General features: G+C 43.3%; 2 protein-coding genes across 9 annotated transcripts in view; one reads left to right on the top strand and one right to left on the bottom strand.

Moving 5' to 3' along the window:
• Positions 1-26,407, top strand: part of IZUMO1 (izumo sperm-oocyte fusion 1) — a 393,444-nt gene that overhangs the window by 355,796 nt on the left and 11,241 nt on the right. For 6 of the 7 annotated variants that reach the window (XM_063942731.1, XM_063942732.1, XM_063942730.1 and 3 more), the window contains one exon: positions 2,025-2,170. The exons of the other annotated variant lie outside the window; for it this stretch is intronic. In XM_063942731.1, the coding sequence (XP_063798801.1) occupies positions 2,025-2,048 (24 nt within the window). In that variant the 3' untranslated portion in view covers positions 2,049-2,170. Of the gene's footprint in view, positions 1-2,024; positions 2,171-26,407 lie in introns of those variants that run through there. 7 annotated transcript variants of the gene reach the window in all.
• Positions 4,286-26,407, bottom strand: part of LOC134966176 (myocardin-like) — a 95,867-nt gene continuing 73,745 nt past the window's right edge. The window contains exons 11-13 of one of the 2 annotated variants that reach the window (XM_063942725.1): positions 19,375-19,512; positions 9,537-9,594; positions 4,286-7,635 (exon numbers count right to left, since the gene is read on the bottom strand). In XM_063942725.1, the coding sequence (XP_063798795.1) occupies positions 7,157-7,635; positions 9,537-9,594; positions 19,375-19,512 (675 nt within the window). In that variant the 3' untranslated portion in view covers positions 4,286-7,156. The remainder of the gene's footprint in view (positions 7,636-9,536; positions 9,595-19,374; positions 19,513-26,407) is intronic. The other variant, XM_063942726.1, reaches the window with a different exon arrangement.

The raw sequence follows: 26,407 nt of genomic DNA, 5'->3' as shown, positions 1-26,407 counted from the left end.
AATCCACTGAGGTTTCAGCAGGTAGCGCTTCAAAGTCAAGTGTATCAAACAATAACCTCTCAATTTCATCGTCTGTGAAGGAAACAGTACTCCCTTCAGCTTGGGCTAAAAGCCCATCATCTAACAGATAGACCCCACTTTGTGTCATAATGCTGACCAGATAAAATGTTACAATTATTGTGAAAAAACAGTCAGAAGGAGTGGATCTAAGAGCAACAGCATAAAGTACTAATAACACATAAAGAAACAATAAACAGTTTAAACATTAGATCATGATCTAGTTGGTTTCATAGGTGGATCCCAGTAGGGCACTGTAATCCGGTGTCAAGGATGGGTGTCAGGAAATATGAAGCACATAAAGTGATTCACACAAAATATCCACAGGAAGTCCTGCACTCTCATCAATTCCAGTAGTCAAAGTGTGCGGGTGCTCCCAGTGGCCTAATCAGACCACTAATATACCCCATCTACCACCCTGGTTTGTGGAACGCAAGGCTTAACAGTGGAACGCATTCTGTGTGTTCCCATCTGTATGTGTTGGAGCACCCCCTGCTGTCTGGAAGGTGTCCTGTTGAAATATAGGCCCTCATTCCGAGTTGTTCGCTCGCAAGGCGATTATAGCAGAGTTACACACGCTAAGCCGCCGCCTACTGGGAGTGAATCTAAACATCTTAAATGTGCGACCGATGTATTCGCAATATTGCGATCAAAACCGAGTTAGCAGTTTCTGAGTAACTCCAGACTTACTCTGCCTGTGCGATCAATTCAGTGCTTTTCGGTCCCGGCTGACGTCATAAACACACCCAGCGTTCGCCCAAGCACTCCCACCGTTTCTCCAGACACGCCTGCGTTTTTTCCGGAAACGGTAGCGTTTCCAGCCACACGCCCCTAAAACGCCGTACATCCGCCCAGTAACACCCATTTCCTGTCAATCACAATGCGTTCTCCGGAGCGACGAAAAAGCCGTGAGTAAAATTACTTTCTTCTTAGTAAAGTTACTTGACGCATGCGCAGTGCGAACATTACGCATGCGCACTAAGAGAATTCTCACTGCGATGCGATGAAAAATACCGAGCGAACAACTCGGAATGAGGGCCATAGTTACTTGCTCCATCTGTGATGTGTCTGGCCGCCTGGCGGGGAGAACGCCGCGCAACTTACGGTATGTGGAACGCATCCACTTCCGGTCGTTGACACGCGGAAGTACCCCGGTCGGGCGTCAGCGGCTTTTTGGTTGTTACCCCGTTTTTACCTAGTTGTTCTGTCCCAGTATTAGATTTGTATATTTGCTTATCTGTCTGGCAACTGGATACCAGTTGTTACACGTAAATATTATGAATTTAGGACTTGGTAGGTCCGTTTATTCTGTTAATTGACACTTCCTGTCTTGGGCTCATAAATAGCAGCTGCTGCAAGGGTAAAGCATGCAGCTGCATACAGTCCCTGGCGTTCCTGATATGTGAGTAATTTTGTCTTGGCAAGGTGTATATTTTGTATTTGGTTATTTTCTTCTGATAGTTTATTTTTGTGTTTGTTTATCTTTATTTATACTGAAGGCTGAATCTATCTGGCTGTGCTAGTAGTGACTGCAGCTGCATCATGTCTGTGTATCATCAGGCATTTCGGTATGAATTTGTGCATGAGGTTGTGGTATATAGATTATGATACCTGAGCATACCAGTGACTTTAATCCCTTTTCCTACAGTGTTTTGTTATAAATTGGAATCTGCCGTCTTTGACCTTGATTCTTCATGACTGTTGTTTATTGTTTGATTAGGTAATTATTGGTGAATGTAGTATACCTTTCAACTCTTATCCTTCTAAATTCTACCTTGTGGTTTGCTGCATGAAGGGGTGATGGTATAGTTAGGCTCTACACACATGGATAAATAAAAGTTCTTTTTTTCTCTTTATGCCACCTTCTTTCCATCTTAGGGGCCTGGGAGGCACTGGTGGTTCTAGAGCCTGTGACCGTGTTTCTTTTAAATTATGTGTCTAATTGTTTTTGTTTTTTTTAATTCTAGATGTCCTTGAATTGCCTGTCTTGATAAATTGGTCCGAAACTTCGACGGCAACACTGCTTGAACTAAATGAAACCATATGGAAATTTTCAAATATGTCTGAAAGACTGATTTTTGGCGTGAATGCACCCTCCACCTGGGTGGTAGATGCGATATATCTATCTATCTATCTATCTATATATATATATATATATATATATATATATATATATATATATATATCTATATCTATCCTCCTCAGAGGCAAACACAGCATTTATATTAGGTGGTGTATGTGTTTGTTTAAGTTTTTGCAATTTTACATTAAAGTATCATTGTGGTCTTGACAAAGTTCTCCAAGTGGACTGAAATGTTGACACTTTTTTTTTATACTGCTGCTATGAGTGAATAAATTCACTAATTATTCGCAATGGACTGGGAGACTGAAAAGTGCTCTCTTATATTCCCATGCTTATATATATATATATATATATATATATATATATATATATATAATATTACAGGTGTTCGGTTCATTAGAAGTACAAACCCACCCCAAATTTTCCTAATCCACATATTGCCCCTGAGGAAATCTAAGAGGTGAGACATTGTTCCATCTTGACAAAACGCATTGGTAATATTATCCATTTGGGGCAATTTATTCAGATAAACTATTTTTCTGTGTTATGTAATTTGAGAGCATTATATGAACATTTACACTGCTGGGACTTCGTGTGAAATGTTTTCTAAGCATACAGATTAGCCACTATATATTATATTATATTTTGGTATGGGTTTACTTAAAGCTATTTGTACATACTGTACTGGTGTTTTTTTACAAGCTTTTGCACTAGGAGCACCCTTGTTTCTTTTTTTATTTTATAATCTTCCTTACCAGTTAACCAAGGGGGTCCCATGTTCTGAACTTTAACCGTGTATGTGTGTGAGAGTGCGCGTATATACACACATATATATCAAGCATGTATATGTCACATATATAGATTACACATGCTTAGCATTTGGGTGGTGGAGTTGGGGACAGGAGTAAGAGACCAGGGAACATACTGGGTCAGGAGCACCACCCAGCTATATGCCACAGTGAATGCCCAGCAGTTAGTATTAGCATTGGAGTGCTTAGCTGTGCGTGCCAGTCTGGCCAGCGGCTATGTTGTGTGCCCTGGGCAGCAACACCGGCCACACCTCCCTCCATACAGCAATGCATGTGCTCATCTCTCCCACCTCAAACAGGCTGAGGGAAATGAGATAGCTCAGCATACTTGCCAACATTCTACTGTGTGACTCTCCCAAATCCAGTCATCTAGACCCCCGTTGCTCTACTCTGATGGGAGCTAGAAAACTCAATGACACTCTGTAATCTCCTGGATAACCTGGGAGGGTCGGCAAGTACTTTATGGGTACAATTTTGTTTTTATCCATTACATCTTTGAAGTGTCCCCAAAACTCCATATCTAGAATTGGGTGGATTAATCCTTTTAACAAAGCCCCGTACACACTGGGCGACAACAGAGGACGATATGAATGATAACAATATTTTCTGCAAGAATTATCATTCATATCGTCCAGTGTGTATGGATGAACAATGCGTGCACCCGCGGATCGTTCTCGCTCATCCATCATCTACCGTAGCTCAGTGTTACCTATATAGTTGAGCTGCATGTTCAGGGAGTGCGGGGATGACGTCACTGAACGATATTGTTCATCGATATCATTCAGTGTGTATGCACTGGCGATCTCCCCTAATTAGCAATCAGCGATATAGTGCTGATTGCTAACTAGGGGAGGTCGCCCAGTGTCATACATGCCAACATTTTGGCTGTCTCCTTCGGGAGGAGGCAGCCAGGATGGCAAAGTGGGGGGCACAGCTGCAGCATGAAGGGGCATGGCATGGGACAGAGACACCGAATGGGGCAGGCCTGGGTCGTGACAGTGGAATCACGCCATGCGGCCCCGACCCTGCTACACAATGCCTAGATTACCGGCATTGTGAGTGAGGGGGTGGGGCCGCGATTACGCGATTCAGCGCAAATCGCATCATCAGACCCCCAGCCGGGCAGCGTCTACTCTGAGTAACTGCAGGGGACCTGGGTAGGGGGGTCCAGCTGGGAGTCTTGCCATTCCGGGAGAGTAGTCAAGTATGGCCAGTCTGTACCTGGCTTTAGAATGAAGTTTCTTGTAGAGTTCCCAGCTGTAGTGATATAAACTATATAAATAATTATTTTCACTTGTTACATGAGTAAAAACAAAAAACTCATTACGTAAATCTCTTTGAGAGGAATACACATTTTATTCTATGCTTTCCTACGTAGGACATAATACAATAGTTATAAATAGGGATGTATCATTCTTGCCAAGAAAGCTGCAATAAACTGACAATGTTCACACTGCTGCCAACATATAAAATAGTCTCTTTGTGATCAAAACACATTTGCCTGTTCTTTGGTTAATTTGAACTCTTAGTTCATCCTGCAGCTTATCACTCGGGCTTGTAAGTGATATTCTAGTTATCACTCATTACGAATGTTAAATGGTGTTTCAGACAATCATGTGTTTGAAAAATGAGAGTTAGCAGCTGATTGGCTGAAGCCCCATTTAGCATTTGTAACAAGTGATAACAAGAATATCACTCATTGTTAAATCTACCCCAATGTACGAGATGTACTAATGGCAAAATGTGGTCAAATCTCAGAAAACTGAAATTTTCAGAGGTTTGATCACATTTCCCATATGTACAAAGCTCCAGAAAGCAAAACTTTCCAGAACTTGTACCCAACAGGCAATGCCATCTATGGGTGGCGGTGCCTAACAGAAACCTATGGGCTACATTCCACATAATTAACAGAGCGGGATTCAATAGGATCCCTTCCACTGTCCCCCCACCGATCACGCATGCACTGACCTACAGCCGCACACGCACAGAAGTACTATCAGGTCTTAAAAAAAGGAGTCATGTCATCGCAAAGGACATCTCTTACAGGACGACCTGTCTTTTGCTATTTTAATCACATTTGTACACGCATACAGTGTTACTAAACGCCCCTATGCAAGCAAACAGTTGCCGGTTGCATAGCATTCAAAATGTGATGCTTGATACATAGCGCCCTTGTACCACTTCTTTTTATTATATTTTTCCAGTTTATCAAAATATTATTCAACCATCATTTTATTACACAGATCATGATGGTAATTGGTCATCAGGGCTTCTTTTGTTTCAGTGATTATATTAATCTTAAAAAATTACTCATATTTACTTAACAAAGAATATGACATTTTCTTTAGCTAATGTGCCTAAATGGTCTTGCACCTAATATAGTTAATACCGCGTTCGCAAATCAGCCTTTCAGGTATGTCCTTTGTCCTTTACTAGCAGCTTATTACAATATTTTCCATGCGGGAGCACAATCTTTGTAGCATTATCCGTGCACAGGTAACTGTGATTAATCATAAACAATGAAAATGTCCTGATTCTAGTTCATCTTTCAGAGTAAAAAAAATACCTCTTTGCTATAGACGCCACATTGCCCCACAACTCGATGTCCGAATTGGGCGATAAGCGCAAAGACGTCACAACAGCCTTTAATGCTCTGTTGTAGCATTTTCTTTTTGCTTCAGAATGAGCCACTGTATTCAAATTGCACGTGATAAAGTACCAACCAATCAGCTCATAGTTGTCATTTTTCATACAAAGCCTTCAACATGGCAGTTAGTAGCTGATTGGTTGGTAGTTTATCACCATGCAATTTATCACTCTCCAAGGCTTGATAAATCTTATGTTGGACAACTCTTTTTTTTTCAGCGGTCATATAACTAATAGGCAGCCGATTCATTCTATATTCACTTATTTTCTGAATGATAAATACCCTCACAGCAAATGCTGTAATTAAAGCATGTTTAATAAAATGCATACTTGCTAAATACACACCCTATTTTTTTAATATGGGTGACTTTTGTCTATACCATATGCTGTAAGTCAGAAAGATATAAACATGTTCATTAAATCCTGAGCACCCTTGAATAAAATCGTAAGAAAAACATTTGTACATCTTTCAACTCAACTTCGTTTCCAAAACAAGCTTAGCTCATCTGTTATCTTCACATTTATTTGATGGTCCAAGAAGTAACTTTTGTAACCTTTGGCTACAAAAGTCTCATATAACACTAATTTTCTCTCTCCTTTAAGGAGCCATGCATCCTACTACGTTACCATAACAACTGTAGGGGAACCTGGTTTCACAAGTCTCCTTTTCCCCAAATATAACACATGTATTTTCCATTTGTGATCTCACTGCACTTGTTTTCATACAGCATTGTTATAATCTGAGCAGCAAAGATTATAAATAATACATAATATATACCTATAAAAGATTGATGTTTTGTGCTGTCGCGGTTTGTTCACAAAAACTGGATTTTTTCCCAGAAATTGGCCACATACAGCGTCTATTTTGTTGTCTGGCCACTACTGAGTCCTCTGATCAAAATACATTACAGTACTGGAAAATTGCATTTCATGTAATGCCAAAAAGAAACCTGATATCTGCAATGACATAAAATGTATATCATGTGTTTCATTTAAATTGTGCACCAATGTACTGTAAGTTATACCAATAGTCATGGAAATGCCAATAAGAGAATGTTTAATTTAATAAGGCAACTTCATTTTAATCCATTTAGAAAGTATTGTAGAACATTCTGTACTTGGAAACTACATTTTGAATGTGACAGTTAATATGTCAGTTGATAATTCTTAAATACAGGTTTAAATTCAGATGTTATATATTTTTTTCCAGTTAACACTGCAGTTGGTGTTCTGGTGTTCTTGTTACATTGGGCTTTGTATTTCCTCTTTGATTGGAGATGTATAGAACAAACATGACATTTTTTTGAAGATAGAATAAAAGCAGCAGTAAGTCCTCTTGATTGACAGTCGCCTCTACTGAGTATTGGTGCAGCCATGATAGTCAGTCCCTACAGTATTGACCAGTTCCATCCATCACATGTTCCGGGTATCGACCACACATTCCACCCCTTTTATTGTGACTAGCAAAAGCTATTTGTATAAGAAAGATTATCTTTCTCTTACTTGTTACATAGAGGGGGCATCTAGTTTGTATCTGTTTATATCCTTGTTATTGTCCTGATTACCATTGTTCCACCATTAAATCAATCATTCTGTTAATACTTAAGTCCGGAGAGTCAAAAATGTCAGTAGAGAATATACTTGAGCCAACTGGACTGCCAGGGCCAAAGTTGGAAGTTGATCCTGATGTTAGAGCTTCTAGCCAGTCTGCTGGATCAAAGGCAGCACGTGATGAGGGAGAGGAGGAGGAGGATGACAGGGACATACTGCTTTCCTGGGGATCTGGAGACGCTGGCATATCAATCTGATCTGAAGCGAAGACAACTGAAAGGTTATCCTGACCACACAAGAAGTCGTAATTCAAAGACACAGGAAACTCCAGGATTCCGGAATTGGGCATTATTTGTGGTTGTTGTGTATCCAAGCAACAATTCATCTGTTTTGGAAAATTTCCGTTCTGGGCTGCAGGTGATACATTTTGATGATCAATTTCAGGCTTCATTTTTTCTGTTATGTTATTATCAACATGCATTAATTCATCTGAAATAAAAGAACAATTGCAAATAATATATTAGATTGTAGAAAGTCAGCATACAGTATGGTTACACAGAGATCAGATTTTACAATTTAAATAAATAGATATAGGTAGGTGCAGATAGACGTGTGTTGTGCCTATTATAAGTGGTGGCTGATGTCCCTGGGCTGCAGCTCTGACCACACCTTACAGGGGGGAGCCGGTCAGAACAAATAAACATACATGTGTGCCTTACCCAGGGTTCGGCAGCTGCTGGGATTTGATCCGAAACACGAAGGCTGATGGCTACCTGTCATGTTTAGGGTGGCAGCGGCTGCGTGTGATGTTAAGCAGCTGCCGCAGCCCGCCTCGCAAACTGTCAGGACACGCCTGCGTTGTCTGGACCACACACACACCCCAATGCCGCCAACACACCCAATCTGGTTTCAATCAGGCAGAGGCGATCGCACAAGTGAGATGCAATTGCATCTCACTGTGTGCGCACATGCAGTGCGGCTTCTGCGCGTGCGCACACTTTACCAGCCATCAGACTGCGAACAATGCCGCAGCAGCATTCCAGTCTGAGTTAGGCCATGTTGCACTTACCACTGTATTCCCTGTATTAATTTCATTAATCTGTTTGTTATTATAATTTAGAGGCCAATTCAATTAGCCATGGGTCCCAGTAGTAACATCATGATTTATGTTTCCATATGATCCCTAGGCAATGAATTTAATTTTCAAAAACGAGTAATGTTTTCCTCACTGTCATTGCTGACAAAGTTTGCAGAAACATAACACTGCCCAATAAAAAAAAAAATTTGTTTGGTGCCTGGAATGTAAGTATTGATTTTGGTTATATTGGGCGTGCTACAGTAATCCCAAATACGAAAACAGGTTTTTTTCTATCAGCTATACTTTTTGCGCATGCCCATGCCGCGGCACATCACCATCCGGGCGACCTTCAGTTTGAGCAGGACGTTATTCGTCTTGGTTGTCAGAAACTTTCTGGGCAACCACAAAGCTTAAAACTATTCTAAACTAGTAAACAGCATGCTCATAAATTTCAGAGACCTTGGATGTAATATGAGCATAAAAGTTCATTACTTACACAGCCACTTAGACCGTTTCCCCGAAAATTTGGGTAATATGAGCAAAGAGTAAGGTGAAAGATTTCACCAGGACCTTAAAACAATGGAAGATCGCTACCAGAGAAGATGAAATATTTAGATGGAGCCACAATAATCGTGGCTTCGTCTGTGCACGGGCACACCTGCCTGGGCACGCCTATCGCCACGTCTGGGGTGTGCGCACACACCCCATTTACTAGAATAGGAGCGTCTCAGTGCGCTCCCGTCGTGACTAGGCGGACGGATTGCTTAGTCACGCCGGGAGCGCTCTTATGCGATGGAAACATGGTATTATATATGTAACAATTATCACAGACAAAATGATACACACAAAAAATATTGTCTTATTTGGTCTTATTCAGCACTACAATGTAGCCATGCTCCACTATATACTTTGTATCCTTATGAGCATAAATGCCAGATGTTAATTTGTTAGTGAAAATTGTTACATATATAATACCATGTTTCTGAGAAAGTAACAAATTGCTGTATATTTACGTGTAATCAATTAAAGAGGTTTACAATAGAGCTACCAAGTAATTTTTTGCTTTAAGATAAAAAAATATTTTTAATTATAGTCTGCTTGTGCTGTTTGTACTTTGTACTTTTTTCTGGTTCGTGAATTGAAAGGGTAAAGGAGTCACTTTTTACTTACAGTGAGCTGCAGGCAGACAAATTATTTAATTACTGAGCCTTTTTAATTAGCGCCAGGGGGCACTTTGTAGTTTTTTTGTTCCTATAGTATTCACATTGCTGCTCCCTTATGCTCCTTCAATGAACAATCATTAATAACTTACCTGTGCATAGTAGGGGTTCTTCTTCTAAAATGTCTTCAATTGATTGGCAAAGGGCCATCTGTGGAGAAGCAGATCATATACATTAAGTTCAGTATATACTGCACAGCTGTGATCTACATGTTAATTACAGTGGACACAATTTGGAAACACCTTGGTAAATGAGACACCAAGCATACAGAAGGGAAAGCCTTCCACACAATTGTGACTTTAATTACATAAATAACATTACAGTATGGTCAGATGTCTGAAATATCATATTTCACCATGATCCTGACAACCGGGGATGAGTGGTGATGTGGCGCCAACAACTCTGAGTGCTTGCTGTGAAGGGCTCTGGTGGTTCCATTATCTGGTAGGATTTTTATGGCATGGTTTTGGTGCAGTATTTAGCTTAGACAGTAAGAATAATGCTAATAGATACTAACAGTAGTGTTAGTGAATGGTCATCTTGGGGTATATTTACTAAAGGTCGATTTTGTTTTTATTTTTTGTTTGATGTTAAATCGATTTTAATGGATGTTGGGCTTCCAGGGTTAAAACACACATTTACTAACCTGTAAAAATGAAGATAAAAAATCATCTGCTAGTAAATGTGTGTTTTAACCCTGGTAGCCCAACATCGATTTAAATCGATTTAAAATCGATCTAACATTGGACAAAACCAAACAAAATCGACCTTTAGTAAATATACCAACTTGACTCCATGTTGCAGTATTTATTTTCTGACATTCCTAACATTTTTGTTCACAGTTCTGCAACCTGTAGTGTGGCACATCTATTACTGCAACAGGTTGATGCATTTACGTGCCATTTGAAAATTCTATAATAGCATACACTACTCTCCGTAGAAATTATTTTTGGGTGGCACCCACTAGTTCTGACTAAAAGGGATTCATTCTTTCTAGATATTTTGCATCTACAGTGGTGCAAGATGGAATTGTCCTTGAACAAAGACGTACTGGGGTACACCATACTTGGGTAGAGAGTACGCAGAACAGTACAAACAAATTATACAACAATATATATTTTTTCTTCTTTCTTCATTTTTTTTTTTTTTTTTTTACTTCTTTCGCTGACAAATATGGAGTCACACTGTCAAAGCAGTGGGTGGGACCTGCTGAGTCAGTGTAGCATCACTGTGATGGAATTAGACTAAGTGGACTGGACATAGCTTGTGGATGGACACAGTGACAACACAGCCCCTTAGATGAACACAGTGACAGCAGCACAGCTTATTAGATGGACACAGTGACTGCAGTACAGCCCCTTACATGCAGAGCCGGATTAAGGGGGGGCTCCGGAGTTAAGTACCCCGGGCCCCCTGTCTGAAAGGGCCCCCCGTCACGCACCACAGATTGGATCTGTAATCCGGTCCGATCCGCGGCACCTCACTGCGCTCCCCTCCCCACTATCTGCCCAGCAGCAGCCGCAGCTCAGACAGCCGCCGGCGCCGCAGAGAGCTTCCTGGGCTGTTGCTGAGCGACGGCTCAGTTGCCCAATAGTGTTTCACGCAGCAGCCTGCTGCTCAGTGACTGGCTGAGCACGCAGGCTGCAGGAAAGAAGGAAGCTCCCTGCCAACGCGTGTGTACTGGCCGGGTGAAGAGACAGGCTCTAGTCCTGTGTGTAAGGTCAGGATGGGCTGTTTATTTATTTTTTAAGTTATGTATTCAATTTAAACATAGGCTCTGGGGTGTGTGTGTGTGTGTGTGTGTGTGTGTGTGTGTGTGTGTGTGTGTGTGTGTGTGTGTGTGTATATATATATATATATATATATATATTATATATATATATATATATACACATATATACACACACACACAGTATATATATATATATATATATATATATATACATACACACACTCACAGTGTACACAGTGTATATGTATGTGTATATATATATATATATATATATATATATATACTGCACAGTTGGGTCCAGCACTCCTCATCCCTGCTGGGTACCTGCTCCGGTGCCCTCCTTAAGCAATGCTAGCTCAGTATATACACGATGGAAGGCGGCACTCGGAGACTTTCATCAATTCAAAACAGCGTGCTTTAATCGACGTTTCGGGAGACGAACTCCCTTCCTCAAGACACAGCAAACAAGTTTGCTGTGTCTTGAGGAAGGGAGTTCGTCTCCCGAAATGTTGATTAAAGCACGCTGTTTTGAATTGATGAAAGTCTCCGAGTGCCGCCTTCCATCGTGTGTATATATATATATATATATAGTTTTCCAATGGCGGCACTCGGACTTAATTCACTAAAAATGACGAGAGCTAGATAGCGTGCAGCCGTGGAGGTTGCGTCGAGGAGGGCACCGGTCACAATAACTATACTGGAGTCCTTGGAGTGCCGGAGCGAGGAGTTGTGTGTATGTGTATATATACACACATATATATATATATACATACACAAACAAACACACAGTATATATATATATATATATATACACACACACACTCACAGTGTATATGTGTATATATATATATATGTGTATATATATATATATATATATATAGTTCTCCAATGGCGGCACTCGTCCTTAATTCACTAAAAATTATGAGAGCTAGATGGCGTGCAGCCGTGGAGGCTGTGCCGAGGAGGGCACCGGTCACAATAACTATACTGGAGTCCTTGGAGTGTCGGAGCGATGAGTTGTGTGTATGTATATATATATATATACATATATATATGTATATACACACACACACTGTATATATATATATATATATATATATATATATACACACACACATACATACAAACAACAGAGGCGGCACTCCCGGACTCAGTACTTGGTGAAAGATAAAGTGCTTTACTTCGACGTTTCGGGATACTTCCCCCCATCATCAGGACAAGTGTGTCATGATGACGGTGGGGGGGATTACCTCAAAACGTTGCAGTAAAGCACTTTATCTTTCACCAAGTACTGAGTCTGGGAGTGCCGCCTCTGTTGTTTTGCATAATGGATGGGCTTTGCCGGATTGTGGATTGTTTTTATATTTATATATATATATATATATATATATATATATATATATATATATAGTACAGGAAGACACTGCGGCACTCGGAGTCTTTAACTTGGAAAACGTGTGTTCAAATTAGCACTCCTAACCAACGTTTCGGGGCTGGCATACCCCTTTGTCAAGGTGAACACCTTGACAAAGGGGCGTGCCAGCCCCGAAACGTTGGTTTGGAGTGCTAATTTGAACGCACGTTTTCCAAGTTAAAGACTCCAAGTGACGCAGTGACTTCCTGTACTGGTAATACTTCTTTTTACTGGGTGCACCGGAGCTACCTATTCCCATGAGAACGGAGTGCCGGTCCATGCACTAATATATATATATATATATATATATATATATATATAATGGTCACAGAAAAGAGATCCAGGAAGCCGCACTGAAACTCTCAGAAATCTGTCCCAGGTGTCCGGTCAATGAAATTGATATAGCATCACATGTCTATCCCGCAACAGAGTCACTAGTATAGACAGGACCAGCACACTGTAGTTTAGTCAAAGTGCAATATTTACTCCATATGTATGAATGAAGATACAAGGCTCAACGTATACTCATCGTAAGCAAGCACAAAGAAACACAGAAGACCTCCCGAACAGCCGTTTTCGGACTTAATCCATCATCAGGGAACAGTCATCAAAAGTGCCATAGTGCCTTGTGCAAAAAATGCCTGTATAAAGTGCCAAAACCAACCTCACTTGTGTGCTCTATTTAAGCACACCTAATGGCGCTTACCTGCCGCACCTGTGATCTCCACCGCCGCCCCTTGATGATCAGACCCACCACACTGCCTGTCCGGGTCCCCCGCCACTGGAAAGCACGCCGGCGCACCACATGGCCGGAAGTCCGGGTTTGTGACACGCACGCGTCACCTAGCCGGAAGTCCGGACCCGTGGACCACATCCTGCGCTCCACCAGCAGCGTAGTCACCCCTTATGCAGCGTAACGGTATTCTGAGCACCCAGGTCGCATGTCCGAGATCCGGTACCCGCAGGCTATGTCCATAACAGTATATCAATGTTATCCAACACAAACATAACAAAACAGCGCACACCACATTAGTGTCTAAGTGAACACCCCTCAATGCTGTCATGCATCTGGTTAAATAATCAATAAAAGGTATCACCCCTCAATCTTAAAAACGGGGGAACCAAAATGATATACCACGATGCCCGGCAGCATTGATGAAGTTAACATTTAACATTATATACAATCTAAAAAATAGAGAATGATCTCAAAACAACCTATTAGTTAAGCCCAAAGTAAATACATGTATTCATTGTATATACCGATCTATCATTTGCAGGGTCAACAATTTATCACCAGTGCCAGCCCTATAGAAAAGAAGCAAATGAACAGTCCTCATTTAGTCCATTAGGGACCATCGCATCCAGCATGTAAATCCATCGACATTCCTGTTGTAATAGAAGTCTGTGTCTATCCCCTCCTCTTCTCAAAGGGGGTACATGATCTATGGGCATAAATTTAAATTCGCTTAACTCATGTCCAGTGGTTACACAATGTCTTGCTACCGGTGGTGTGCTCCCATCCATTTTTTGGTACGCCTTCTTTATAGAAGATCAATGCATAGCGATCCTCTCCTTTAGCATACGTATCGTTTTCTCTATGTAGAGCTTAGGGTGTATCCCTGGGTTTTTTCCCCATTGAATCGTAGACCATGGAGAATGGGACAGGGATACAGGAGGAGGAATGATATGCACTTTACTGATTAAGAATCTCAGACATCACATAGTGATTCAGATACTTCCACTCAGGGTAAGAGCTCGACGCCTTTTTTAGGCGAAAGGGGTAGCGGTGCTGAATTTGTCAACCTACTCCCCCACTGATTTAGAGATGTCGGTCTTATCTAAGGGATTAACTCATGTACAGACGCATCATCAGAATAAATTTAGTTGTGAAATTGAGTTGTATAAATTCCAAAGACAGTTAAGATTGAAAGATTATTTCTTCAAGAAGGGGGAACAGGGGGGACATTCCACGCAGTTTAGGGGTGGGAGCACCTTTGATCCTCCTGCAACAAACGCCTCCATTGAAACCTTTATGAGGCTTGTACGGAGTGAAATTTTATCCTCCATACAAAACACCAGTCTACGGTTCTCTAATATGTCTAGGCAAGAAACAGAGGCGGTTAAGAACTTACGTGACAATCCAGGAATTGTCATATACCCCGCTGATAAAGGCGGGGCGATCGTCTTAATGGATAGACAGGATTACATTGATGAGATATCGCGCCAACTTGCATAGCGATCCTCTCCTTTAGCATACGTATCGTTTTCCCTATGTAGATTATCCCACAGGGACAAAGAATCATGTATGTCACAAACTTAGTGTCACCAGACATCCGGAATCGTAACGGGTACACTGTCCCTTTAGTTGGATGACTACATGTTTTTCCTGTAATCATAAAGCTGCAATTCACACAGCCATGGCACTTAAAGGCACCCTTTTGTAGCTGCAACCATCTGTTTCCCCTGCCCACTCTGGGGTTAATGTCAGAAAAAGTCACCTCCTCTTTCAGATTATGGCTACGCCGATAGCCAAATAAAGGTGGCTCTTCACAAAAGTGCTTCATCACTGGGTCAGACTGCAATATATGCCAGTGTTTCAAAATAGATTGACGAGCCTTGCCTGAAGAGATCGAATATGTGCTGGCATACACCAACCGGTTACTCTTAGATTTCTCTTGGGGTTTCAGTAATTCTTCCCGGGGTAGTTGCAAACAATGGTTTATGGCCTCTTTTACCTCCCTTGCATCATAACCCCTATCAGTGAATTTGTCCCCCATCGATTCTAAGGCCTCAGGTAGTGCAGCCCTATCCAAAATAATTCTTGCAACACGAATCAGCTGAGAGTACGGTAGTCCCTTCTTTAACGCTACCGGATGGAAGCTTGAAGCGAGCAAAAGAGAGTTTTTGTCAGTGGGCTTCCTGTACATGCCAGTAGTCAATGTCCCATTTTGTATACGCACCAGAACATCCAAAAAACTAATCTCAACATCACTGCTGGCACTGGTGAATCTGATAGACCCCGGTAATTTATTGAGCTTATCAATAAATTCATCTAGTAATTGCTGGCCCCCAGTCCACAGCATGAATAAATTGTCGATAAAACGTACGTAAAATGTAACATATTGTGAAAACATAGGATCACCCATGATATGCAGTTGCTCATACTGGTACATAAATATATTAGCATAAGATGGGGCCATATTGGACCCCATCGCTGTACCCTTAAGTTGCAAGAAAAATGAATTATTAAATAAGAAGTAGTTCTTGTGAAGAACCACTTCAATTAATAACAATAGAAATTCCAATGGTGGACCCTCATACTGTGGACTGTGGCCAACAATGTTTTTGACAGCAGCAATACCTTCCTTGTGACCAATATTCGTGTATAAACTGGTGACATCTAGTGTCACCAGTATACATCCAGGTACTAGTGGACCGGTGGCTCTTAACTTGCAAAAAAAGTATGTTGTATCTTTGATATAATAAGGTGTAGACTGAACTACCGGTTGCAAATGGTGGTCAATGAACTGGGAGATAGGTTGACCCAAAGATCCTCGCGAGGATATAATGGCCCTACCAGGAGGTTTGACTAATAATTTATGCACTATGGGTAAAACATAAATTAATGGAGTTATAGGGAATTCTTGTGTCAAAAAATCAACCGTAGTTTCATCAATTCAGTTATTGGACATACCTCAGAGAATGATAGAATCAACCTCTCTCTTAAAGCGCTCAGTCGGATCACTGGACAGAAGTTTGTAGCATGCACTGTCAGAAAGTTGGCGCGATATCTCATCAATGTAATCCTGTCTATCCATTAAGACGATCGCCCCGCCTTTATCAGCGGGGCGTATGACAATTCCTGGATTGTCACGTAAGTTCTTAACCGCCTCTGTTTCTTGCCTAGACATATTAGAGAACCGTAGCCTGGTGTTTTGTATGGAGGATAAAATTTCACTCCGTACAAGCCTCATAAAGGTTTCAATGGAGGCGTTTGTTGCAGGAGGATCAAAGGTGCTCCTACCCCTAAACTGCGTGAAATGTCCCCCCTGTTCCCCCTTCTTGAAGAAATAATCTTTCAATCTTAACTGTCTTTGGAATTTATACAACTCAATTTCACAACTCAATTTATTCTGACGATGCGTCTGTACATGAGTTAATCCCTTAGATAAGACCGACATCTCTAAATCAGTGGGGGAGTAGGTTGACAAATTCAGCACCGCTACCCCTTTCGCCTAAAAAAGACGTCGAGCTCTTACCCTGAGTGGAAGTATCTGAATCACTATGTGATGTCTGAGATTCTAAATCAGTAAAGTGCATATCATTCCTCCTCCTGTATCCCTGTCCCATTCTCCATGGTCTACGATTCAATGGGGAAAAAACCCAGGGATACACCCTAAGCTCTACATAGGGAGAACGATACGTATGCTAAAGGAGAGGATCGCTATGCATAGATCTTCTATAAAGAAGGCGTACCAAAAAATGGATGGAAGCACACCACCAGTAGCAAGACATTATGTAACCACTGGACATAAGTTAAGCGAATTTAAATTTATGCCCATAGATCATATACCCCCTTTGAGAAGAGGAGGGAATAGACACAGACTTCTATTACAACAGGAATGTCGATGGATTTACATGCTGGATGCGATGGTCCCTAATGTCTAAATGAGGAATGTTTATTTGCTTCTTTTCTATAGGGCTGGCACTGGTGATAGATTGTTGACCCTGCAAATGATAGATCGCTATATACAATGAATACATGTGTTTACTTTGGGCTTAACTAATAGGTTGTTTTGAGATCATTCTCTATTTTTTAGATTGTATATAATGTTAAATGTTAACTTCATCAATGCTGCCGGGCATCGTGGTATATCATTTTGGTTCCCCCGTTTTTAAGATTGAGGGGTGATACCTTTTATTGATTATTTAACCAGATGCATGACAGCATTGAGGGGTGTTCACTTAGACACTAATGTGGTGTGCGCTGTTTTGTTATGTTTGTGTTGGATAACATTGATATACTGTTATGGACATAGCCTGCGGGTACCGGATATCGGACATACGCCCTGGGTGCTCAGAATACCGTTACGCTGCATAAGGGGTGACTACGCTGCTGGTGGAGCGCAGGATGCGGTCCACGGGTCTGGACTTACGGCTAGGTGACGCGTGCGTGTCACGAACCCGGACTTCCGGCCATGTGGTGCGCCGGCGTGCTTTCCAGCAGCGGGGGACCTGGACAGGCAGTGTGGTGGGTCTGATCATCAAGGGGCGGCGGTGGAGATCACAGGTGCGGCAGGTAAGCGCCATTAGGTGTGCTTAAATAGAGCACACAAGTGAGGTTGGTTTTGGCACTTTATACAGGCATTTTTTGCACAAGGCACTATGGCACTTTTGATGACTGTTCCCCTGCTGATGGATTAAGTCCGAAAACGGCTGTTCGGGAGGTCTACTGTGTTTCTTTGTGCTTGCTTACGATGAGTATACGTTGAGCCTTGTATCTTCATTCATACATATGGAGTAAATATTGCACTTTGACTAAACTACAGTGTGCTGGTCCTGTCTATACTAGTGACTCTGTTGCGGGACGGACATGTGATGCGCTATATATATATATATATATATATATATATAAATTTTATTTACATGTAGGTAGTCAGGCACTCCCTTTGTTCTGTAAACAATGCCCAGGTGTCCTAAGTGGGGTGGAGGTATAGTACAGAATAAACAGCGGCACTCAGGGTTTTCTGTGTCCAAAAAAACCTGTATTGAACAAGTCACATACAACCGACGTTTCAAGGCTTGCAAGGTGTGAATAAGGGGGGGAAATGGGTCTGCGAGCCTCGAAACGTCAGCTGTATGTGACTTGTTCAAAACAAGTTTTGTTGGACACAGAAGACCCTGAGTGCCGCTGTTTGTTCTGTACTATATATATATATATATATATATATATAATTAAATAAGAGCAGGGTGGGGTTCCTGGCAGTCGGGATCCCAGCATTCGAAATACAGACACCGGAATTACGACACTGCTCGGATCCATGACCACTGGAATCCCGAATTAGTGTTTGCCAGACGGGGTGGGTGGGGGGGGGGAGTGTTAGGGTTAGGCTGCGGTGGGAGTGTTAGGGTTAGGCTGTGGTGGGAGTGTTAGGTTTAGGCTGCGGTGAGTGTGTGTGTGTGTGTGTGTGTGTGTGTATATATATATATATATATATATATGTGTGTGTGTATATGTAAAGTAGCTAATTTATCCAAACTACCCGATACGCCCCTAGTTCAAACGGTACATTGTGTATCATATATATATATATATATATATAATTTGAATTTTAGACCTTAGTGCCCCCCTGTTTTAAGAACCCCGGGCCTCCCGATGCCTCAATCCAGCTCTGCTTACATGGGCACAGTAATACCAGCACAGCCCCTTATTGACACAGTGACATCACTTGTATTTCGCAAAGCCACATGGATGGACACCACAGAGCAGAGTGCAGCATACAGCAGCGGGACTGGAGTGAAATGTCGCCGAGTCTCAGCCATGGCTCCCTTAAAACCCATGAGAATCTGACGCCAGGAGGATGACATTCAGCCTCGATTTGGAATCTGAGTCTTGCAGGAAAACACGAGCTACGGCTTGGATTGACTCAGATACCGATAGTTCAGGTGGCCTCGGATTGCAAGGAATCCGAATCACTTATCTCTGCCTACTACATGCCTTCATATTGGTGTTTCCATTTTTTGCTACAAATTGCAAATTGTTAATGCACTGTGATTGTTGTACCTGTGCTTTCTGTATGGCCTCCTGAAGCTCTTCCTCAAAGGAGCGAGACTTCTGTACAGGACTTTCAGGACTTGCAGTGATCTGCATGGGAAGCTCAAAGTCCTGTCCTATCACATCACAAGGAGGAGGATGGAAAACCTGGGAAAGTATCATCTTATTAAGGTCATATGTCCCATTATTTGATAGCAGGAGATTTTAAATTATTACTAAAAATACAAAACATAGAGCACAAATGTGTTTAAAGTGAAATACGGAGAAGAAACAGAACTCACAATAAGTTGCAACATGAACTGCTCTATGTGAAAAAAGAAATGCCTTAAGCCAGACCTGGGCAAAGTACGGCCCGCGAGCCACATACGGCCCTTTGGCAATCCCTGTTTGGCCTGCGCAGGCTCTCCGCCCACAGGCTCCCTGCACCATGGATGCTCGGGTCCTGCAGGATGCGTTGTGAATCACAGTCTTGTGTGTGCCTCAGCCAATACTGAAATGCTATTGGCTGAGGCGCACACAGGACGAGTGACTCACAGCGCATCCTGCAGGACACAATCGTTCCCCATTGCCCGCCCCCCCTGTCAGTCACCGCCAGCATGTTCCCAAGGCGCATCCTGATACGTCCGTCGTCCTTCCCTGCCTGACAGCGCGCCGCTCAGTCAGCACCACAAGTACTGCTTGTGGAACTACAAGTCCTAGGTTCGATTGTCTCTTAATTTTCTCCTATAAATACTAGAGATGAGCGCCTGAAATTTTTCGGGTTTTGTGTTTTGGTTTTGGGTTCGGTTCCGCGGCCGTGTTTTGGGTTCGACCGCGTTTTGGCAAAACCTCACCGAATTTTTTTTGTCGGATTCGGGTGTGTTTTGGATTCGGGTGTTTTTTTAAAAAAACACTAAAAAACAGCTTAAATCATAGAATTTGGGGGTCATTTTGATCCCATATTATTATTAACCTCAAAAACCATAATTTCCACTCATTTTCAGTCTATTCTGAATACCTCACACCTCACAATATTATTTTTAGTCCTAAAATTTGCACCAAGGTCGCTGGATGACTAAGCTAAGCGACACTAGTGGCCGACACAAACACCTGGCCCATCTAGGAGTGGCACTGCAGTGTCACGCAGGATGTCCCTTCCAAAAAACCCTCCCCAATCAGCACATGACGCAAAGAAAAAAAGAGGCGCAATGAGGTAGCTGACTGTGTGAGTAAGATAAGCGACCCTAGTGGCCGACACAAACACCGGGCCCATTTAGGAGTGGCACTGCAGTGTCACGCAGGATGTCCCTTCCAAAAAACCCTCCCCAATCAGCACATGACGCAAAGAAAAAAAGAGGCGCAATGAGGTAGCTGACTGTGTGAGTAAGATTAGCGACCCTAGTGGCCGACACAAACACCGGGCCCATTTAGGAGTGGCACTGCAGTGTCACGCAGGATGTCCCTTCCAAAAAACCCTCCCCAATCAGCACATGACGCAAAGAAAAAAAGAGGCGCAATGAGGTAGCTGACTGTGTGAGTAAGATTAGCGACCCTAGTGGCCGACACAAACACCGGGCCCATTTAGGAGTGGCACTGCAGTGTCACGCAGGATGTCCCTTCCAAAAAACCCTCCCCAATCAGCACATGACGCAAAGAAAAAAAGAGGCGCAATGAGGTAGCTGACTGTGTGAGTAAGATTAGCGACCCTAGTGGCCGACACAAACACCGGGCCCATTTAGGAGTGGCACTGCAGTGTCACGCAGGATGTCCCTTCCAAAAAACCCTCCCCAAACAGCACATGACGCAAAGAAAAATAAAAGAAAAAAGAGGTGCAAGATGGAATTGTCCTTGGGCCCTCCCACCCACCCTTATGTTGTATAAACAAAACAGGACATGCACACTTTAACCAACCCATCATTTCAGTGACAGGGTCTGCCACACGACTGTGACTGATATGACGGGTTGGTTTGGACCCCCCCCAAAAAAGAAGCAATTAATCTCTCCTTGCACAAACTGGCTCTACAGAGGCAAGATGTCCACCTCATCATCACCCTCCGATATATCACCGTGTACATCCCCCTCCTCACAGATTATCAATTCGTCCCCACTGGAATCCACCATCTCAGCTCCCTGTGTACTTTGTGGAGGCAATTGCTGCTGGTCAATGTCTCCGCGGAGGAATTGATTATAATTCATTTTAATGAACATCATCTTCTCCACATTTTCTGGATGTAACCTCGTACGCCGATTGCTGACAAGGTGAGCGGCGGCACTAAACACTCTTTCGGAGTACACACTTGTGGGAGGGCAACTTAGATAGAATAAAGCCAGTTTGTGCAATGGCCTCCAAATTGCCTCTTTTTCCTGCCAGTATAAGTATGGACTGTGTGACGTGCCTACTTGGATGCAGTCACTCATATAATCCTCCACCATTCTTTCAATGGTGAGAGAATCATATGCAGTGACAGTAGACGACATGTCCGTAATCGTTGTCAGGTCCTTCAGTCCGGACCAGATGTCAGCATCAGCAGTCGCTCCAGACTGCCCTGCATCACCGCCAGCGGGTGGGCTCGGAATTCTGAGCCTTTTCCTCGCACCCCCAGTTGCGGGAGAATGTGAAGGAGGAGATGTTGACAGGTCGCGTTCCGCTTGACTTGACAATTTTCTCACCAGCAGGTCTTTCAACCCCAGCAGACTTGTGTCTGCCGGAAAGAGAGATCCAAGGTAGGCTTTAAATCTAGGATCGAGCACGGTGGCCAAAATGTAGTGCTCTGATTTCAACAGATTGACCACCCGTGAATCCTTGTTAAGCGAATTAAGGGCTCCATCCACAAGTCCCACATGCCTAGCGGAATCGCTCCGTGTTAGCTCCTCCTTCAATGTCTCCAGCTTCTTCTGCAAAAGCCTGATGAGGGGAATGACCTGACTCAGGCTGGCAGTGTCTGAACTGACTTCACGTGTGGCAAGTTCAAAGGGCATCAGAACCTTGCACAACGTTGAAATCATTCTCCACTGCGCTTGAGACAGGTGCATTCCACCTCCTATATCGTGCTCAATTGTATAGGCTTGAATGGCCTTTTGCTGCTCCTCCAACCTCTGAAGCATATAGAGGGTTGAATTCCACCTCGTTACCACTTCTTGCTTCAGATGATGGCAGGGCAGGTTCAGTAGTTTTTGGTGGTGCTCCAGTCTTCTGTACGTGGTGCCTGTACGCCGAAAGTGTCCCGCAATTTTTCTGGCCACCGACAGCATCTCTTGCACGCCCCTGTCGTTTTTTAAATAATTCTGCACCACCAAATTCAAGGTATGTGCAAAACATGGGACGTGCTGGAATTTGCCCATATTTAATGCACACACAATATTGCTGGCGTTGTCCGATGCCACAAATCCACAGGAGAGTCCAATTGGGGTAAGCCATTCCGCGATGATCTTCCTCAGTTGCCGTAAGAGGTTTTCAGCTGTGTGTGTATTCTGGAAACCGGTGATACAAAGCGTAGCCTGCCTAGGAAAGAGTTGGCGTTTGCGAGATGCTGCTACTGGTGCCGCCGCTGCTGTTCTTGCGGCGGGAGTCCATACATCTACCCAGTGGGCTGTCACAGTCATATAGTCCTGACCCTGCCCTGCTCCACTTGTCCACATGTCCGTGGTTAAGTGGACATTGGGTACAACTGCATTTTTTAGGACACTGGTGAGTCTTTTTCTGACGTCCGTGTACATTCTCGGTATCGCCTGCCTAGAGAAGTGGAACCTAGATGGTATTTGGTAACGGGGGCACACTGCCTCAATAAATTGTCTAGTTCCCTGTGAACTAACGGCGGATACCGGACGCACGTCTAACACCAACATAGTTGTCAAGGCCTCAGTTATCCGCTTTGCAGCAGGATGACTGCTGTGATATTTCATCTTCCTCGCAAAGGACTGTTGAACAGTCAATTGCTTACTGGAAGTAGTACAAGTGGGCTTACGACTTCCCCTCTGGGATGACCATCGACTCCCAGCAGCAACAACAGCAGCGCCAGCAGCAGTAGGCGTTACACGCAAGGATGCATCGGAGGAATGCCAGGCAGGAGAGGACTCGTCAGAATTGCCAGTGACATTGCCTGCAGGACTATTGGCATTCCTGGGGAAGGAGGAAATTGACACTGAGGGAGTTGGTGGGGTGGTTTGCGTGAGCTTGGTTACAAGAGGAAGGGATTTACTGGTCAGTGGACTGCTTCCGCTGTCACCCAAAGTTTTTGAACTTGTCACTGACTTATTATGAATGCGCTGCAGGTGACGTATAAGGGAGGATGTTCCGAGGTGGTTAACGTCCTTACCCCTACTTATTACAGCTTGACAAAGGGAACACACGGCTTGACACCTGTTGTCCGCATTTCTGTTGAAATAGTTCCACACCGAAGAGCTGATTTTTTTTTGGTATTTTCACCAGGCATGTCAACGGCCATATTCCTCCCACGGACAACAGGTGTCTCCCCGGGTGCCTGACTTAAACAAACCACCTCACCATCAGAATCCTCCTGGTCAATTTCCTCCCCAGCGCCAGCAACACCCATATCCTCCTCATCCTGGTGTACTTCAACACTGACATCTTCAATCTGACTATCAGGAACTGGACTGCGGGTGCTCCTTCCAGCACTTGCAGGGGGCGTGCAAATGGTGGAAGGCGCATGCTCTTCACGTCCAGTGTTGGGAAGGTCAGGCATCGCAACCGACACAATTGGACTCTCCTTGTGGATTTGGGATTTCGAAGAACGCACAGTTCTTTGCGGTGCTACTGCTTTTGCCAGCTTGAGTCTTTTCATTTTTCTAGCGAGAGGCTGAGTGCCTCCATCCTCATGTGAAGCTGAACCACTAGCCATGAACATAGGCCAGGGCCTCAGCCGTTCCTTGCCACTCCGTGTGGTAAATGGCATATTGGCAAGTTTACGCTTCTCCTCCGACAATTTTATTTTAGGTTTTGGAGTCCTTTTTTTACTGATATTTGGTGTTTTGGATTTGACATGCTCTGTACTATGACATTGGGCATCGGCCTTGGCAGACGATGTTGCTGGCATTTCATCGTCTCGGCCATGACTAGTGGCAGCAGCTTCAGCACGAGGTGGAAGTGGATCTTGATCTTTCCCTAATTTTGGAACCTCAACATTTTTGTTCTCCATATTTTAATAGGCACAACTAAAAGGCACCTCAGGTAAACAATGGAGATGGATGGATACTAGTATACAATTATGGACGGACTGCCGAGTGCCGACACAGAGGTAGCTACAGCCGTGAACTACCGTACTGTGTCTGCTGCTAATATAGACTGGTTGATAAAGAGATGTCGTAGTATGTATGTATGAAGAAGAAAGAAAAAAAAACCACGGTTAGGTGGTATACAATTATGGACGGACTGCCGAGTGCCGACACAGAGGTAGCCACAGCCGTGAACTACCGTACTGTACTGTGTCTGCTGCTAATATAGACTGGTTGATAAAGAGATGTCGTAGTATGTATGTATAAAGAAGAAAGAAAAAAAAACCACGGTTAGGTGGTATACAATTATGGACGGACTGCCGAGTGCCGACACAGAGGTAGCCACAGCCGTGAACTACCGTACTGTACTGTGTCTGCTGCTAATATAGACTGGTTGATAAAGAGATGTAGTAGTATGTATGTATAAAGAAGAAAGAAAAAAAAACCACGGGTAGGTGGTATACAATTATGGATGGACTGCCGAGTGCCGACACAGAGGTAGCTACAGCCGTGAACTACCGTACTGTGTCTGCTGCGACTGGATGATAAATAATGATATAAAAAATATATATACATCACTACTGCAGCCGGACAGGTATATATATTATATAATGACGGACCTGCTGGACACTGTCTGTCAGCAGAATGAGTTTTTTATAGAATAAAAAAAAAACACCACACAAGTGAAGTCACACGACGAGTGTTTAACTTTTTCAGGCAATCACAATATAGTATACTACTAACTATACTGGTGGTCAGTGTGGTCAGGTCACTGGTCAGTCACACTGGCAGTGGCACTCCTGCAGCAAAAGTGTGCACTGTTTAATTTTAATATAATATGTACTCCTGGCTCCAGCTATAACCTATAACTGGCACTGCAGTGCTCCCCAGTCTCCCCCACAATTATAAGCTGTGTGAGCTGAGCACAGTCAGATATATAATATATACATAGATGATGCAGCACACTGGGCTGAGCAGTGCACACAGATATGGTATGTGACTGTCTTGTACTCCTGGCTCCTGCTATAACCTATAACTGGCACTGCAGTGCTCCCCAGTCTCCCCCACAATTATAAGCTGTGTGAGCTGAGCACAGTCAGATATATAATATATACATAGATGATGCAGGCATGCAGCACACTGGGCTGAGCAGTGCACACAGATATGGTATGTGACTGAGTCACTGTGTGTACCGTTTTTTTCAGGCAGAGAACGGATATATTAAATAAAACAACTGCACTGCTGGTGGTCACTGTGGTCAGTCACTAAACTCTGCACTCTCTTCTACAGTATCAGCCTCAGGTCAATCTCTCTCTCTCTCTCCTAATCTAAATGGAGAGGACGCCAGCCACGTCCTCTCCCTATCAATCTCAATGCACGTGTGAAAATGGCGGCGACACGCGGCTCCTTATATAGAATCCGAGTCTCGCGATAGAATCCGAGCCTCGCGAGAATCCGACAGCGTCATGATGACGTTCGGGCGCGCTCGGGTTAACCGAGCAAGGCGGGAAGATCCGAGTCGCTCGGACCCGTGAAAAAAAACATGAAGTTCGTGCGGGTTCGGATTCAGAGAAACCGAACCCGCTCATCTCTAATAAATACCCAGCGCTGGATCTGGTGCACTTAAGACCTTCTTAATTAGGTTGGCGTCTTCCCCTTATTCCCATATTCACCGTCAGGTAATGTGTGCAACTCAATTAAAAAGAAGGGGTGTGCACCACAGTGCATAAAACCACAAATTTATTAGGACAACCACATACAATTAAGTATAGAATCACGTACTAACAGTGGCGGTATAAACCACTGCAAGTAACATCAGCATCATTGGTTC

This window comes from Pseudophryne corroboree, chromosome 10 (genome assembly GCF_028390025.1).
Source record: "Pseudophryne corroboree isolate aPseCor3 chromosome 10, aPseCor3.hap2, whole genome shotgun sequence".
Classification (NCBI taxonomy): Eukaryota; Metazoa; Chordata; class Amphibia; order Anura; family Myobatrachidae; genus Pseudophryne; species Pseudophryne corroboree.
The sequence above is the reverse complement of the archived record's forward strand: the minus strand, read 5'-3'. Positions and strand labels throughout refer to the sequence as shown.